The sequence below is a fragment of the Trifolium pratense genome, linkage group LG6 (assembly GCF_020283565.1).
Source record: "Trifolium pratense cultivar HEN17-A07 linkage group LG6, ARS_RC_1.1, whole genome shotgun sequence".
NCBI classification, from domain to species: Eukaryota; Viridiplantae; Streptophyta; class Magnoliopsida; order Fabales; family Fabaceae; genus Trifolium; species Trifolium pratense.
In genome coordinates this window covers 22,606,753-22,624,351 of record NC_060064.1, presented here as the reverse complement: position 1 = coordinate 22,624,351, position 17,599 = coordinate 22,606,753, and the positions used below count along the sequence as shown (strand labels likewise).

At 33.8% G+C, this 17,599-nt stretch overlaps 1 protein-coding gene across 3 annotated transcripts; it reads left to right on the top strand.

The window, feature by feature from the left end:
- The first annotated feature begins 2,925 nt into the window (after positions 1–2,925).
- On the top strand, positions 2,926–14,642 carry LOC123892820 (mediator of RNA polymerase II transcription subunit 33A-like). Of its 3 annotated transcripts, XM_045942693.1 has the most exons (11): positions 2,926–3,618; positions 5,755–6,102; positions 6,832–7,136; positions 7,300–7,391; positions 7,482–7,845; positions 7,992–8,202; positions 8,289–8,403; positions 9,318–9,479; positions 10,500–11,145; positions 12,299–12,505; positions 13,150–14,642. In XM_045942693.1, the coding sequence occupies exons 1-11, from the start codon at positions 3,221–3,223 to the stop codon at positions 14,265–14,267; spliced, it is 3,966 nt and encodes a 1,321-aa protein (XP_045798649.1). In that variant the 5' UTR covers positions 2,926–3,220; the 3' UTR covers positions 14,268–14,642. The 3 variants fall into 3 exon arrangements, with proteins under 3 accessions (XP_045798649.1, XP_045798648.1, XP_045798650.1); XM_045942692.1 differs by having other exon boundaries at positions 7,300–7,845; positions 13,150–14,598; XM_045942694.1 differs by lacking the exon at positions 2,926–3,618 and having other exon boundaries at positions 5,977–6,102; positions 6,860–7,136; positions 13,150–14,598.
- The last annotated feature ends 2,957 nt before the right edge of the window (positions 14,643–17,599 follow it).

Sequence of the window (17,599 nt, the reverse complement as noted above, 5' to 3'; positions counted from 1 at the left end):
CAAAAAAATAATAGCGGCATCCCGGCCATCCCGCTCCCCGGGATGCCGTTATCCCGGTTTTGGGGCTGGCCGCTCCGCTCCGGGATTAACTACTATGGTTTATACTTCTGAGATAAGATGGTGAGACAATAAAAATAACACAATTGCATTCAATTGTGTAAAATTTGCTTCCAAAGCCGACTTGGTTTGTTCCCTTGTACACATGATATTTATTTTTGGGTAGTTTTCTGGTCTGTCTATGCCTACAAGAGGACTTGTGCTCCCATAGACGGTTTCTTTTGTGATGAATGTAGTGCAATCATTAGTCATCGGAAGCTTTGATTCAAGAAATGTTTTGATGAAGACTGTGGTAGAAAAAACTACTAAAGCACAAAGGTAAAGAAGCCAATTTGCAAGTTGTAGCCTTGTAGGTGAAGCTGTTATAAACACCATACAATCATAACTGCCTTCAGTTCTCAGAACATAATTTTTGCACCGTTTAAATCTACAATAATGATGAGGGCTAGCAAAATAACTGGTGGTCATGGTTTTTAGGTTTTGATGTTTTTAGCTCCCAATTTCTCAACACTGCATTGACAACATTGGCATACTGGTATGAGAGAGTTTCTTTTGTCGCTCTACGAGTTTTTCGCGCGCCCTACTTAAGTAGCGGATGAGTAAAAATGAGAAATTCAAGGAATGTCGTCCGCTACTTAAGTAGCGAATGCCATTTGAGAAAATGGTAAGACGGCAAAAGAAATTCTCCTGGTATATGGTGCTGGGCTCAGAGAACCAAAGCATCTTTAACATGAATAATTGCAAACATGAATTAGGGTGATCATTCTAACCTAGAAAATTAAGTTTGGGCCACTGTGCAACAATCAAATGATTTCAAATTTAGCTAAAACAGATTTTTTAGTATGAGATTGCATTGTTAAATCAAAGTAACCCTTAACTGCGTATGGATACAGCAAACAGATGCAAATAATTTTATGATGTTTTCTCTTCCCCCCTCCCATGAATCTTTTATACCCCTCAATATTCTAATTTTGCCCTTGCAAAAAAATTCGGTTCGCAGAAACCGAATTTTTTCTAGTGCAAATTCAGAGTAAATTTCGATTTTTAGAAACCGAAATTTGTTTTCAAGACAAAAAAAACTTCGGTTTCTACGAACCGAAGTTTTTTCAAGGACAAAATTGGAAATTCAGGGGATAAAAGATTCATGGGGGGTGGGGAGAGAAAATATCTAATTTTATAGAGTGAAAGCAAAATTTTACTCAAAACTCGGCCGAATAAAAGGCCATGTCAACAAGTGCACAATTTAAGTGTTGAAGACAAAAAATTCCATCTGGAAAATACCCCAAAAAAACAATGTTTCATAAAATCTTGCACCAAACCATTGGGGGTTTCTCTAGCGCAACCTTCTTGCTTCTCTTTCAGACTCAAGTAGGGTGAGCACATCTCTTCTAGAAATTATTTCCACTGTAGCTCACCTATGCTGACGACTGACAACATGTATATAGTGACAGGTTCTTCTTCAATGTCTTGAACAATCTGATGATCAAGAACATATTCATCTTTATCAACTTGAACAACTTGATGTTCATGGATAGCTTCATTATCATTGTTGGCATGCTCTTCCTCAAAATCTTCAGCAACATCTTATTTTTCTTCTTCAACCTGAACATTCTGATGTCCAAGGGCATGAGTTAGGAATCGAACCCCTGATCACATGTTTAAGGGAACCAAAATCCTTATCACTTGAACCAATTCATTGTTGGTCAAAAACTTTTATAATTTATTTAAACTAATTCATTATTAGTAACTGTAACACTTATTTTAAAATAGACCCCAGACCCCACATAAATTCAATTTGCACCACCCATTGAATTTTTATCCTTGAATTTCACCCAGCTTTCCTTTATTCTCCCATCAAGTTAATCACTCTCTTTTGCCAAATCCTTCCATTGTTACCAATAGTTACGAATTATAACCATGTAGTATTAATGGATACCCATAATATATTGGATGGATAGCTGTTTAACACCCCATCTACATAACTAGTAATTAAAGTAAATGCTTTTAATGTACCAAAAAAATGAAGTAAATGCTTTTACCCAACTTTATTCCATAATTGGTTCAGTCGTGATTGGCGCCGAACTTGGTAGGGAGGACCGCAGTTCGATCCCCCACAACTGCGATCGGGAGGGGGCTGAAACCACTTAATGCCAGAACTAACCCCCGAACCAAATTCAACTGGCGGTGAAAAACCAAAAGAAAAAAAAATAAGACATGTGAATTTCTACTACTGGGTGTGAGTTTCCTCAATTGCATTTTCATTTTAACATTTTTATCTAAATTTATTATTTGATGATCAAACATAATTTAAACAAAAATCATAAATTAATTGTTTCAAAATTGAACAACAAAAACATATAAAATGTCACATTAATATAAAAATTTGACTATCACTTTATTCAAAAAAAGAGACAAAATCAGGTGTTGGTTATAATTAAAAATAAACATGATAGATGATTATTTATAAACAAAACTATTTTCATACCAATAATAAATTACAATGTACTAGTAAATAGCTTTATCCATGTGTAAGCAAAGCTTTGAATAAAGTGGCTCCACACATGGAATAGTGTACTGACTTGTTGAGTTGGAATGACTCACTTTTGACCTGAAAAGTTAAGACATGAGATGGTTATTATTATACATTTATTTTTTTGAATTTTTCCACCGGTTTAATGTGGTTCAGAATCAATTCTGATATTAAGTGATTTCACTTCCTTCCTTTCCGATCGTAGTTGTGGGATCAAATAGTAGTCATTTCTATCAAGTTCAGCGTTAATCATCACTGAACCAACTACTCATTGATTTTATCATTATACATTTATTATAATAGTACATCAGTGCGAGTCTGTAACCGACTCTCATAAATTGAAGATGTACTCAAATTTAGTTGAGACAATAAGCGGCGAGTAGCACGACACGAAAACTCAAGTATTTGTTTGTTGGTTGGCGTCAGTGACTCAACAACACTTCCTACTTACCACCATCAATTCAATTAAATTCCCCTTTCACCTCCACACATCCAAACACTCCCTTATCCTAACCTAACTAACCACCACTCTTTTTTCACACTGTTATATCATCATTCATCACATCAATCATTATTTCTTTCTAATTTCATTTTTTAAAAAAAAACCTGTAACTAACCATAGAACATTCTAGAATGAACCCGTTACAATGGAACGAACAAGTGAACGAAGCGGTTACAAAGAGGTTACAACTATGGCAACAAAGGAGCAATGAATCACCAATGACATGGGTAACTGAGTTGATTGAGTATCTTAACTCGGTTGGAGTTGAGTTACCAAGTTGTGAGTTAGTTGAACTTTTGGTTTCTCAAATTTGTTCTGAAAATGGAAAGGATCATCCTTCAATGTGGAAGTTTCTTCATCAAGCTCTTACTTCTCGTCTTGTTTTTCCTCTTCAATTGATTTCGCTTTTATCTTATAAGGTTTTTCGTTGTCGCAATTTTCATCCTCATGCTTATGCTCTTTTCCTTCCACTTCTTCATCAACATGTTTTCAATTTTCATCCAATTGCTTCACATTCCTGCAATAACAAGTAAGTAAACCCTAAACTTAAACTAACTATGCTTCTTCATTTGTTAGCTTAGCTTAACTTGATAGTAATTAATAGTATTTTGTGTACGGAGCAACAAAAAAAATGGACCCGTCAAGTGGGCGGTGGAATTGATCCCCTCGGATACCTAGTTTTCAGAAAGAAAAAAAAAAGTATTTGTGAAATTTTTATTTATGATTAATTAATTATTAAAGCAGATCTTATGACATTGTGTTTGACACGAGACTTTTTTGGTCAAGATTACCCCCTCACCTCCCCTCCATCTACTTCGAACCAAACAGATCCTAAATGTGGTTACATTATTGTTAGGGGTGTCAGTAGTTCCGAGAAAACCGATCAAACCGACAACCAAACCGGAAATTAATTAATTTAATTTGGTTTGGATCAAAATTCAAATTGAACTGAACCGATGAAAACCGAACTAGTTTGCTTCGGTTATCAGTTTTTAATTTTAAAATCCGATTAACCGAACTGAACTTCTTACTAATACTATTTTTATAAATGTTAGAAGAAATAATATGATTCAGTGTATAACAATTTATGAAAAATGGATCTTTTTACCTAAGAAATTAAATCATGTTAGTTTATTTATTTTTGAGTGTCTTGTATAAATTTATTTGATTTGAAGTTGTTTAAAAAATAGAGAACATGAAAAAATGATAGTTAGAAAAATTGATAGCAAGAAATAATTTGAAGTTGTTTAAAAAATAGAGCATGAAAATAGTTTGTGTGAAAAAATGATAATTTGAAAAATTGATAGCAAAAAATACACCAAAAAAAAACAATATCAGTGGTGTTGCCGCGCCAGCGTCGTGTTAGTGAGTGTCAGTGTTTCAAGGTTTGAAACAACCTGTAGAAATAAATTTTGACATGTTTGAAACTTGATTTAATCTTTTGATTATAGAAATAGGAGAATGCTAACATGTGCCTTTAAGGAACTCAATATAGACACATGTCTTAAAAGATAAGTGTATTCATCTTTTTAAAAGTGAAAATATTGTTTTTCTCAATTCAAAATTTCCACTTTTGGTTCCTTAACATTTGCTCTTGGGGCACAAGGTAACCAGACCCATAGAAATAACTCAATAACATACTACATTAGTATTTATTGGAAACAACTTAATTAGGCCATTAACTGAATGCTTAGGTAAGTGTTTGAGTAGAAGCTATTTCTATAGTTTAAGAGGATATGTGAATAAACTGTTTTCATATAAACTTTATAGTTTTTTTGTAAGTTATATTGAAGAGTTTAATAAAATAATTAGGTGAAAATATCTTATGGATATGTTATAAGTGTTATTTTCATAAGCAATCTCAATTAGTCATCAATATCTTTTGATCCATGCGAAGTCATATCTTGATTCGAAACAAAATTGAACCCAATTGATAAACATCTCTAGTGTGTATCTATTTTGAAAATGAATCTCAATTTCATATGATGAATCCCAACTCAGTATGATAAATTCTAATTCTTAATTCTAATCCCAACTTGGTAATATATCTTACAATTCATAATTTGAATCTCATTTGATAACTCAAACAATTTAACAAGTGTTACTTCTTATATCAGTAGATAAGCCCAAATGAGTTGCACATTAGACAATCCAAACACAGCCTTGTTCAACAATAGCCTTAATAAGTTAGTTTCTCAACTTTGCTCAAACTCGGAGATTTCTCCTCTTTTTCTTTGTTATTTTCTATTTTACCTTTTATTTATTTATTTTTGCACTGGGGGATGTATTACCCTCCAAATCCCTTGCATTTTTTCCCTGGATGAATTTACTCTTTTAGGAAATAATTGAACTATTGTGATTGACTTATTGTTGGTAAGTTGGTAACTTGGCCCTTCAAAAGTTAAAACTCTTACCCCAAATGCACTGGTGATTAGTTACTTGCACTGTAGTTAACTTGAGAATATGTTTTACCTTGTGTTTATTTCTATACAAGTTTATGGTTGAAAATTCATGTGATAATTTGTACTACGTTAGTACTTCTACATGTGATTGTGCTTTCTTGTTTCTAGTCCTAGTTGATATTTTACTTAATTTACCTGAATATACCTTGATCAACAGTGTTTAATTCTAAAAAAGTCTTTTTTTTTGTTGTTTTGTTTTGCAGAATAATTAAGTCCATTGATTCTGTCCTTCATTTTTCTGAAACATTCAAAATTCACGATCTGGAGCTAGGACATGTATTTGTGCTGTTCTTTTTTAACATCATCATTGCTTTGATTGATAGCACATTAAATGACTGGGGATTACAAGTGACCTTTAATGAAAGATCGTGTTTAGTCCCAAAGGGCGACCAGTATATGGAAATTGATCATAATGTGATGCACAATTTTAAAAAAGGTGATTATCATGAACAGATACGGAAGAGGAATGCCATCACAGCCTTAGAGGTATTGGGAAGACTAAGCGAAAGCAGAAAAGCAACGATTCTTCTGCAGTCTGTTCTCTTAAACATGTATTGTCTCCCACCTTTTTATATTTTGTCTTGAACATTTAGTTTGGTATTTTAAAATTAATTGCATCTCAATCCCATCGCTATTAATATCTCTAATCACACTTAACATTCTAAATAATCAAGATGCTGAAATAATATTTTAGCCTATTCCATTGAGCTCCAAATATTGATAACATTGAGTTTCAACATTGCCAGACTGAATACTGTAGTAACAATGATTTATGGAGATTTTAATTTTTACGATTCATATACTGTTTTGCTACTATATGACATCTCTATTTTGATTCTCTACTATATACAATAATATGGTTTGATTATGCTACTGATACGATTCATTTCACTTTAGCTGATAAATGCCAGAATTCCTATATGGTCATTTCTAGGTGGTTTTGGTAGTACAATATCCACCATCGGGAATAGTTTCAAGTAAATGATTCCATTATCAAATGGTTTGGGAAATTTTATTTAACAGCAAATGTGCATATGGCGTTATACCTGCATATCGAAAAAAAAAATGGCGTTATACCCAGTAGTCCTGGCTTCTCTTGTCTTAGCACATTTGAGCATAACCATTTTTTAGTTCTTCAAGTGTTGTTGATATTAGTGTACTTACATTTACATAAATTTTTACATGATTTTATTGTTCAAATATCTTACTTGCTTTCTAGGAGTTGTGTTGGGAAGCTGACAATCTGCTTTCCCTATTTTGTGATTCATCATGTTTGATAGGCCTGAAAATTTCAATTGCCTCCTGCAGAGGCTTCAATTTCTTGAATCCCTTGAATTAGCATCATCAGAATTAAAATTAGTAAATCAAGTCCTTAGAAAAGTGTCTACCAGGATCCGTGGGGTTTCTCATTTTGATTACTCCCTAAATAAGCATCAGGTGGTTGGGATGATTGTTGATGTTGGATCATGTAAAGCATTGTTGAATAGCAAATACAGATCTTGTTGGGTTCCTTTAGACATTTATATGGAGAATGCTATGAATTCTAGACAGATTCCTATCAAATCAGCTATTGAGGTGCTTACAGGTAAATCTTTGTGGCGGTTTTCATTGGATTTGTGTTTGCTTGCTGTAATTATTCATTAGTTATTTAGGGTTTATTTTCAGAAAGTTATTTATTAGATTTGTCTTTGGTTCCATTATTTTGGGTTTGATCCGGGTCTTTCCTAATATTCATGACCTATTTGCAGAAGGAATCAAGACACTTCAAATATTTAACCAGGCTAGCTGGCATGAAACCTTTTTGGCACTTTGGCTTTCAGCCCTCCGGCTTGTGCAGCGAGTTGAGACTGGTCCATACTTAATTTTTTGTTTTCATGGAAGTATTAACCAAATAACTAATATTCCTCCTCTCTCTTATGGTGCATTGCAGGAGCGTGATCCTCCTGAAGGTCCTATTCCCCATCTTGAAGCACGTTTATGCATGCTTTTATCTATCGTCCCTTTGGCAATTGTGAATGTTCTACGGGATGACACTGAAAATAATCTGTCTACCGTTCCAGTTCCTATGAGATCACAATACAAACCTGAAATGAAGAGCGATGGTTCTATTAAACTTGGGCTGACTTCATCTGTTCAAGTCCTTGGGCACTTTTCTGGCCTTCTTTGCCCTCCTGCATTAGTTGTTGATGCAGCCAATCAGGCAGCTAAAAAAGCAGCGAGTTTCATTTATAATTCAATGAATGAAAAGGGTGAATCTTTCACCAGCATTCATGCTAATGCCAATACAAAAGCAGGTAGGTTGATTCTGGTAACCTCATATGTGCTTCCATTATTTAATCTGCTTTATTTATGATGAATAAGGACTACTATCACATGCAAACTATTTACTCGTTTTTTTTGTTTGCATATCTGTGATACTTTGAAAATAATTATCTTTTAGGTGGGAACTTGAGGCATCTCATAGTGGAAGCTTGTATAGCAAGGAATTTAATGGATACATCAGTGTACTTTTGGCCTGGTTACGTGTCTACATCTGTTATGTCTTTGTCAGATTCATCGCCACTAGAAAAATCTCCATGGTTAACATTTATGGACGGAACCCCGTTAAACAATTCTCTTATAAATGCCCTTACGGCAACACCTGCCTCAAGGTATGCTTTTATGCAAATCTATGATTCAATTTTGGTTTTGTCTAAAGTACTGATGATTGGTCTTCACAATGTTTCTTCCATACTAGCCTAGCGGAGATAGAGAAGTTATACTATATTGCATTAAATGGAACGGAGGTGGAAAGGCCTGCAGCTGCAAAGATTCTGTGTGGTGCATCCCTCAGCCGTGGATGGTATATTCAGGTGACAAATCCTATTTCCTAACAGAGATATTATGAGTGTTCTTTGTTTCCGTACACAAAAAACAATATTGTTACTAAAGGAGAGAGTAAAATCACAACTTTAGGTATGCATATTTGCAATAATATAATATAATATAATGTAATATGATAATGTAAACATCATATGGGTCATGCTAACAAGTGGGGGCACTTGTTAAGGAAACAAAAGAGAATAAAAAAATAAAATAAAAGATTGATGTGAAAAAGAACAATTTTAATAACTTCAAGACATTGAATACACAAATTTCAAGAATATATTTCCTTTCTTGTTAGCATTTCCCATATCATATTGAGAACGGATTGGTGCTTCGATGCCAAAAAGAGCTCCAGAGGGTGCCCTGTCATTATAAAGGGTATTTTTGCTATCTACCTATTAGGTATATTAATTAAGGGAACTAGAGTTAGTTTTGATTAGTCATGACTTCTGTTTCTCTTTTCTTCTTCAAAAAGGGCAACCTTGTGATGCTTTGAAGCTCTCATTATGGCAAGGTTCAAAGAAAGATTCCACTAAAATCCATGGTCTTCTAGTTGCATAGCAGCAACTTCAATCATTGCGTAAATTCAATCATTGTGTCAAGTCAAGGCTTCCCGTCCTCCTTGCACCTAAACTAGGAATAAATTTTTATCAAGCTTATGTTCTTTGCAATGATGACACTTGGGGCTAAGCATCATGTATCTATTAGCTTGTGTTAATTTTACATCCTTTATTTTTTTTTGGTCAAGAATTTTACATCCTTTAATTAATTGTTTTATCCTTTGTTACTCTGGATTATAGTTTAATGTGTGAATACTCCAGTTCTTGGTATTGTAGTATTTATGAATATTATGTTCCTCATCATCTATTGTTTCTGATGTAAAATGTTGTCTCCTTTGCAGGAACATGTGGTCCGCTATGTAGTCAAACTACTGGCTTCTCCCGTACCTCATAGTCATTCTGGAACTTGGGGCCTCTTGGTGGATAATATGTCCATGCTAAGTGCTGTCCTCCGTGGAGCTTCCTGTGTTGATACAGTTCATATACTTTCTTTACATGGTGTAGTAAGTGAATCACTTTAACAATTTATGTGATGTTCGATTGCTATATGAATATGATCTCCCATTTTGATTCTCTATCACAAATTTCTAATGATGAAATTTTTTCCACTTGATAGTTGGGCAGTCATTTGTCCATGTTCCAGACGTATAGTCTTGAGTGTGAGGGTGTGTGCTAAGATCCCACATCGACTGATATGGCCAAATTAGTTCTTATAAAGCTTAGGCATCCTCATCTCTTGAGCTAACCTTTGGGGCCAAGTTAGGCTAATTCAAATTATATGATATAGAGCCTATCCTAGATATGTTATTGGGCCACCTGCATTTTTCTATCCTCTAGATGTCTATTATAGTTACAAAAGTGATGGGGTGTGTGTTGTGATATGCCAACTACATCTGTTCACCCTTGCACTGTCTACGCATGGGTGTAAAGGGGTGTGTTGAGATCCTGCGTCGATTAGAGATGAAATATATTTTTAAGGGTTTTTTGTATAGATAAAAATAAAGTTTAAATATATTTTTCGCACCCCAAAATTTCAAAAAATTGGTTTTAGTTATTTTGAAAATTGACGTACTTTGGTCCCCTACTTTTGAAAATATATCATCAATAAAGGTGCCACATTATTAAAAGAGAGGGGGGCCATAAAAAAATGTCGACGTTTAAAACAGAGGGACCAAAAAGCTGATTTTAAAAAAGGGGACCAAAAGTTTAAAAATATCAAAATAGAGGACCAAAAGTGCATTTAAATCAAAATGTATTTAACCTTATAAATAAAGATAGAATAGATAATTAAAGAGGATATTGAAGGTTTATATGATTCCTCCTTCTAGTTCCTGCCGGGGATGCGCTTTGGTTAAGCAAGTTAAAGTAGCATTAAAAAAAGAGAAGTAACATAAATCATTTGATTATAGTTCAAGCGTCATTCCTGAGATATTAGTAGTATATAGACTTCATTCTCAAACTTAATTTATTTTCCAGTCACTTTTTTATGTCAAATGTTTTTTAACAAAAGTTATTTTGTGCAGGTTCCCACAGTTGCTGCTTCTTTATTGCCGCTTTGTGAAGCATTTGGCTCAATTACACCGACTCCAAATAGCACAGGCGATGAGCCTTCAACATCAGTTTACATGGCTTTTTCTTTAGCATTTCTTTTCCTCATTCGTTTATGGAAATTCTGTACACCCCCTCTTGACCAGTGCATCACAGAAGGAGGAATTGCAGTTGGAGGTTTGGAGTATCTTTTGACATTGCACAATAACTGTGTCATGTCTTCCCAAGATAAGCTTAAAAGCAATCAAAATCTCTTAGATTCTGCATTTAAACCTGTATCTATCGATTCATTTCCAAAATTAAGGGCCTTGTATTGTCAATACAAATCTTGTGTTGCTTCAACCCTTTCTGGTATTTCTACTGGAAATTCCAGTCATCAAACTGCTAGCGTAATCTTAAGCATGATTTACCAAAAGATGTCTAAAGGTGGTATTTCATCAAGTAATTGTTCATCACCAAATAGCAGTAATGCATGTAGCTCTCTCATAAATTCTGGTGATGATGCTCTTCAAAGACCTGTGCTCCCTGCATGGGAAGTACTAGAAGCTCTTCCTTTTGTCCTAGAAGCAATCTTAACTGCTTGTGTTCATGGGAGGCTTTCATCGCGAGACTTGACAACAGGTTTGCTAGATGCTAGCTTTGCTTGTATGTAAATCAAAGGTTTCAAGTTTTATTTGTTTTCATCATTTGGTCTCACCTTTCTTGTGCCTTTAATAGATGATACAATCGTGAAAATTAAATAAAGTTGCTGGTTCCAATTCTTTTTTCTAATATTCTTCTCTGGATATCTTAAAATGTTGTCCCATTTTTCGAAGCCTGTGTACTAAATCATATTAAGTTCCATTGAAGCAACTATCTTAATCAATTGTTATAACTTTTTTTTTGGACAGAATTGTTATACTTTTCTTAATCAACTAGTTTAATGACCCGTGCATTCGCACGGGTCTATTGATTTTAATTCGATATTTAAATTTATCGTTATATTAATGTAGAAAATTTATTTAGAATAAAATATTTAAATTTGTTATAAAATATTGTTAAATATAAGTGAAACTATTGTGTTGTTTTTTTGTAAAACTTATTTATCCAGTTTTTTATGTTTCGGTGACTAATAATGGTCATGTATATATTTTGTAATCGAAAATTAGAAATTTTATTAGGAATATCTCTGGTAATTTAGTAAATTTGATAGTAATTAACTTTATTTTATTATTATTAATAGTTAGTAGTAAACTTGGTAGTAATACTATTATTTATTTTATTTTATTTTTTATGAAAAATATTGTTTATGTTTTTTTAATATAATTATTTTGTATGTTTCTATTTCTATATTCCTATTTTTATGTATTCAGCTTGTTTTTTCTATATTCTTTCCATAATTTATTTTTATTGACTAAACTCTATAATATTTTTATTGTTTTTTTTCCTATTTTTATGCATAGATTCCTATATGGTATTGTTTTTGTACTCATCTTATTCTTTCTATATTTTTTATATATTTATCTTATATTCTTTCTATATTTTTTTTTAATATTTTTTTTAGTGAAATTACAATGAAGGATATAAAACTTGCAACGTGAAGTAATAAGGATAAATTAATAACTTTGGTGGTAATTGATTTTAATATATTAGTAATAGATTGTTATAACTTACAATGCAACTAATAAACAAACGTTAGTTGTTACAGTCAGACAAAATTTACTGAACAGAAGGTGCTGTGATTCCGGTGCTACCTCATCTTATCACTGTAACTCATCTGCCATTTCATTTGCAGGTCTGAGACACCTTGTTGATTTTCTTCCAGCGTCAATTGCTGCCATTATTGATTACTTTTCTTCAGAAGTTACTCGTGGTGTATGGAAACAAGTTCCAATGAATGGAACTGATTGGCCTAGTCCTGCAGCAGTTCTTCAGTCAGTGGAATCAGAAATAAAAGCTATACTAACTCATGTTGGCGTTGAGGTTCCAAACTGTTCATCTGGTACTTTGCTGGTTCATTATTCTAATATAAATGTTTGATGTTTACTAATTTCCATTATGAGTCCTACCAAATTCAAAATACATCATACATCTACATCCTTGGGCAGAAAGGTGGGAAATTACAGAGATAGGCACATTCACGTATATTTCTGGAAATTGGTGATGACTTGCAGCGACCAAAATAAATTGTTCTTTCCCCTCTTTCTATGGAACCGGTTATGTTATGATTCAGATCACAACTTTATGTTTCATCAATACTTTTAACGAAGAAATTTTTTCTAATTTTTTCCTTCTCTGTTTAGCATGTTCATATTGTTAGTTAGTAGATGTATAGGGTTGTGTGTGTGTGTGTGTGTGAGAGAGAGAGAGAGAGAGAGAGAGAGAGAGAGAGAGAGAAGCGAAAAGCCGAGGCGGGGTTGTTTCTTTAGTGAGAGTATGAAAAGTCAACAAATATTTTTATTCTGTTCATGTATTTCTGTGTCAGAGACAATATGGATGAGAGTATGAATTTAGCACTATCATTTCTTAAATAAATCAGCAAATTTTATTGTTTTCTTATCATTTATAGGGGTACTTTAGAATAAACAATCCAGAGATAATTATTACATTTGCATTGCTTACGAGTTAAGTCTTTGTTGCTGGCAGGAGGCTCACCAGTAATGCTTCCATTACCAATGGCAGCTCTTGTCAGTTTATCCATTACTTTTAAACTTGACAAGAGCCTGGAGTACATCCATGCTATCACCGGAGCTGCTTTGGAAAATTGTGCATCAGGTTGCCCTTGGCCTAGCATGCCTGTTATTGGCTCTCTGTGGGCACAAAAGGTTCGCCGCTGGCACAACTTCATTGTCGTATCCGGTTCCCGCTCTGTGTTCAGACATAACAATGAATCTGTTGCTCAGCTGGTGAGAAGTTGTTTCACCTCATTCCTTGGAGTATTGTCTGGTTCAAACTCAAAGTTGACTGCTGAATGTAGTGTGAATGGTCTGTTGGGTAGTTCTATTACTGCCCCTGGTGCCATTCCTTTTGTTGCACCAGGATTCCTTTATCTTCGATCCTGTCGAAATATACACAATGTGCAGTATCTGAACGATGTGATTGTGGGACTAGTGACAGAGTATTCCAATGAATTAGCCGGAATAAGGGCGAGTTCTGGCTCTAGCCGCTTAAAGTCCAACGAAACATCAATATCCCTAGCAGCTCAAAGTGCAAAAGACATGGCAACACTCGGTGCAAGTCTTTTATGTGCAGCTGGTGGTATACAACTGGTCCAGGAATTGTACAAGGAGACTATTCCTACCTGGCTGCTGTCATCAAGGGATGTCAAGCGCAAAAATGATAATGTGGTGTCATATATACTTGAGGGTTATGCTATAGCATATTTGTTGACACAGTCGGGAGCAATTTTATGGGGCGTTGGGACCAAATTACCATCATCGAAACTCTCTAGAAGGAATCGCATAATTGGAGTCCATTTGGACTTCCTGGCAGAAGTCATGGAGAGAAAAATTTCCCTCAGTTGCAATCCTCTTACATGGAAAACTTATGTCTGCTGTTTAGTAGGATTAATGGTTAGTTTTGCACCTGCATGGCTTCAAGAAGTGAAGGTAGACACTTTGAGGAAATTAGCACGCGGATTAAGCAGATGGAACGAACATGAACAAGCACTTTCTCTACTACAAAGAGGTGGGACTGCAGCTATGGGAGCTCTTGCTGAACTTGTCAATGTGATTGACTTTGAACATAAGAAGCCATGCTCATAAATCAATATGATGATTGAATCGTAAAACGTCAATTTTGCTTCAGAGAAAATTTGGGAGTTTCTTTGTGGATATATTTAACTCTAGTTAGTTAGATAGATAGTTACAAAGTTAGTTAGAGTTTACAATAGTAGTATAATCTTAGTCTTCACTTTATAGAGTTAATTGGTGGATTTAAAAAAAATTGTAACCTTTTTCTCTTATTCATTGATATCTTGAGCATGGCTCAATTCATTGATTTATTGAGCTCCTTCGTTTCCAATTCCAAGTCATAGTTAAAATTCTGTAGAATTTGGATTGTTGAATATTATTAATTTGCCCAAAAAATGGTGTTGACGCGTACCTTCAAAACATGTCTTTTCAAATTATACACAAAAAGTTTTATATTTATTTATTTCATACATATTAAAAATATGCTATATGTAGAAGTAGTAATTTTATACAATTATCCTTATTAAGCATGAATATATTCATCAATTTTCCAAGTTTTAAGCACAATATATTATTACTTTTCCTTCTCTAGCTTGCTGGTAATGTATCATGGTTTCCTAATCGTTTTTTTCTTCTCCAATTTGAAGTTTATATGTTATATTTTTGTGTTTTTTTTTATTTTCTCAATTTCTGATTTTTCCAACATCTAAGATGAAAGATAGGCTAGACGCTAGTGCATTCCCTCGCATTTGCAACTTTTCTAGCTCTTCATTCCATGAGATAAAAAAAGCTTAAGCATCTACCTAGGCTACCATTACCATATAAACTTTCCTTATTATGCCTAATTAATCAGCCTGATGTGGTCCATGATTATTAATCTCATTAATAATGGTGATATCACTCTTTCACCAAACTTTCATTTCACCTAAATTTCTTTCAGCAAAAGTAAGACCATTTTTTTGTCCCAAATTATAAGGGAGAAAGTCATTTTCAAGAATGTTTTTCCTTTATTCTCATAAAATTAAATGCAAATTGCATTTAATTTTTTCTCTCCACCCTTTTCTCAATAAACAACAACCAATAAAAATTGTTTTTACATCTTCCTATACAACTTATTCCAAGAAAAACCCACAAAAACATATTTCAAATTATTATGTTTTACTTTTTCTTAATAAATGTGATTTTTTAATTTTCTCTTATAATTCGGGACGGATGGAGTATAAGTATATTTTTTGTCAAAATAAAAATTTATATATATTTCCTTCTCCATCACTACTACTCATTGCAATTTCAACTTCAGCTACACACACCACTTCATCCCATTTTCTCCCACATGCTACTTCAATTACTTCCTCTTGCTGGTAAATTTTATTCTAACAATTGTTACATCCACGCATCATCAGAACTTAACTCTTGATCTATGTTTCATGTTTTTGCTCAAATAATTAATTTTCTCAATAATGTTTTCCAACATGATGGAGTATATGAATAAAGGCTTTGTTTACTCCTAGTACCACTTTCAATTTTTGTCATATATCTACATATTTTTATAACTATAATTTGTCTTAATTTGCTTGCTGAAATTATTCAATATAGGTATTAAGGGAATTAAGACAAATTATATGACAAATTATTCAATATAGGTATTTAGAGAAATGTTATTTTTTAGATTCATTGAGAATCTAACTATTTAGCAGACGCTAGATTATCAATTATATTAGGGACCGGAGGGCAGAGACGGATCCAAAAACAATTTATGTCGGGGGCCGAAAAGTAACTAACCTATTTTATTTATAGAAATTATATTTGTTTACATTGTCCATATAATTTTCTTTTGGTATCATATTGTAAGTACGAAGTAATTCTCTCTCAACTGAATTTTTTTCATACGCATGAGTCCGAAATTAAACCTTTGAACATCAGTTAATATTACATGCAATATTCCTATTAGCAATATTCCTATTAACTGAGTTATATTTATAGGAACATAAATTATATAATATACTAATACTAAGTATATATACTATTAGAGTTGGAGTGTATCATATAATATAATATAGGAGTATAATATATGTATATTTATATGTAAGAGATGGAGGGGAGGGGGGCCTTGGCCACTGCCTGCCCCCTGCCAGAGGGATTATATATAAAAGAAAAATTTATAATTTTTTAATATTTTTAGGAACAATTTAAAGTTGCTATGATAACTCGTATAAAAGTTTAAGGTGCGTTTGATTTGTAAAACAACAAGGATTGGACAAAATAGTATAGGACAGAACAAAATAATACAGGACAAGACAAAATTGTACCGGATAGATAAAAGACGATAATATTTTTATATTCGAAAATAAAATAGGTATTTTCGTATTTTTTATAGTTGTCATATTGATAAAAAGTTGTACTGTGGTTCGGTGAGGGACAAAAATTGTTGTTTTTGTCCCGTCGCTAGCTACCTAATTTGTCTAGTCCCATGAGCAATTTCAAATCAAACAAAGTACAACAAAAGTTGTTCAGTCAAGTCCCTTATTTTCTAGCAGATCATTTTGTCGATGAAATGAAGTGGATAAGCCCCAATAAAAAAACTAAAAAATATCTAAGAAACATATGTATGTCAATAAGGCATGGGGCACATAAAAAGGTAAACATTCTAGTACTCTAGTTTAGGGAGGAAGGAAGGAGATGTGTTTTGCAAAGGAAGGTAAAACACCATTTGCCCAACATATCTCCTTCCTTCTTCCCTTATCCCAAACCACCACATGATCATTGTCATTCCCCCCTTTCCTTCAATGATACCCTCGTTCATCTTCAGCCTCACCAACACATTTAACATTCGCGAATAATTTGTTTGTCGTCGTTACTCTTTGTCTCTGTTTCCCCACCACCTCCGACACCTCCTGAGAATGATTATCCCCCCACTCCCTCACCCTCGAAACCTCCCTCTATTCCTGTGAAGTTGTCCCTCCTTCCTCATTTCCACCATGTTGTTTGACACATGATTAAAACGCACGTTAAATTCACCCATAATTTAAAAGTACCAAACCACACCCTATTAAACGCCGTAATATTTTTCTTGTTTCCTTCACGTTGTCAAAGCGAACAAATCCAAACCTCTATCTATGTCGATTACGTTTTTAGCCACAAACAAATCTACTACACAACCAATATTTTTAAATTCACTACAAAGATTATCCTAGTGCAATTCCTCCAAGAAATTAGTGAAGTAAAAAGATTCTACTTCGTAATTGTCATGCTGCTTGTTAATCTAGTCGTCAACCATCAACCCTCATAACCTGTCTCTAAAGATACCGTGTTTGATCCCTCGTTGTTGCCTTGCTGATACACTCCCGATTGCCTTGCTTTCTAATTCCTTCGTCTCACTACGGACCATGGTGCTTCGACCTCTC

Bases quoted from the DNA above. Each gene is read 5' to 3' on its own strand.
- LOC123892820 (XM_045942692.1), top strand. From the start codon at position 3,221: ATGAACCCGTTACAATGGAACGAACAAGTGAACGAAGCGGTTACAAAG. The intron at 3,619-5,754 runs GTAAGTAAACCC...TTTGTTTTGCAG, and splicing joins TCACATTCCTGCAATAACAA to AATAATTAAGTCCATTGATT. The intron at 7,846-7,991 runs GTAGGTTGATTC...ATTATCTTTTAG, and splicing joins TAATGCCAATACAAAAGCAG to GTGGGAACTTGAGGCATCTC.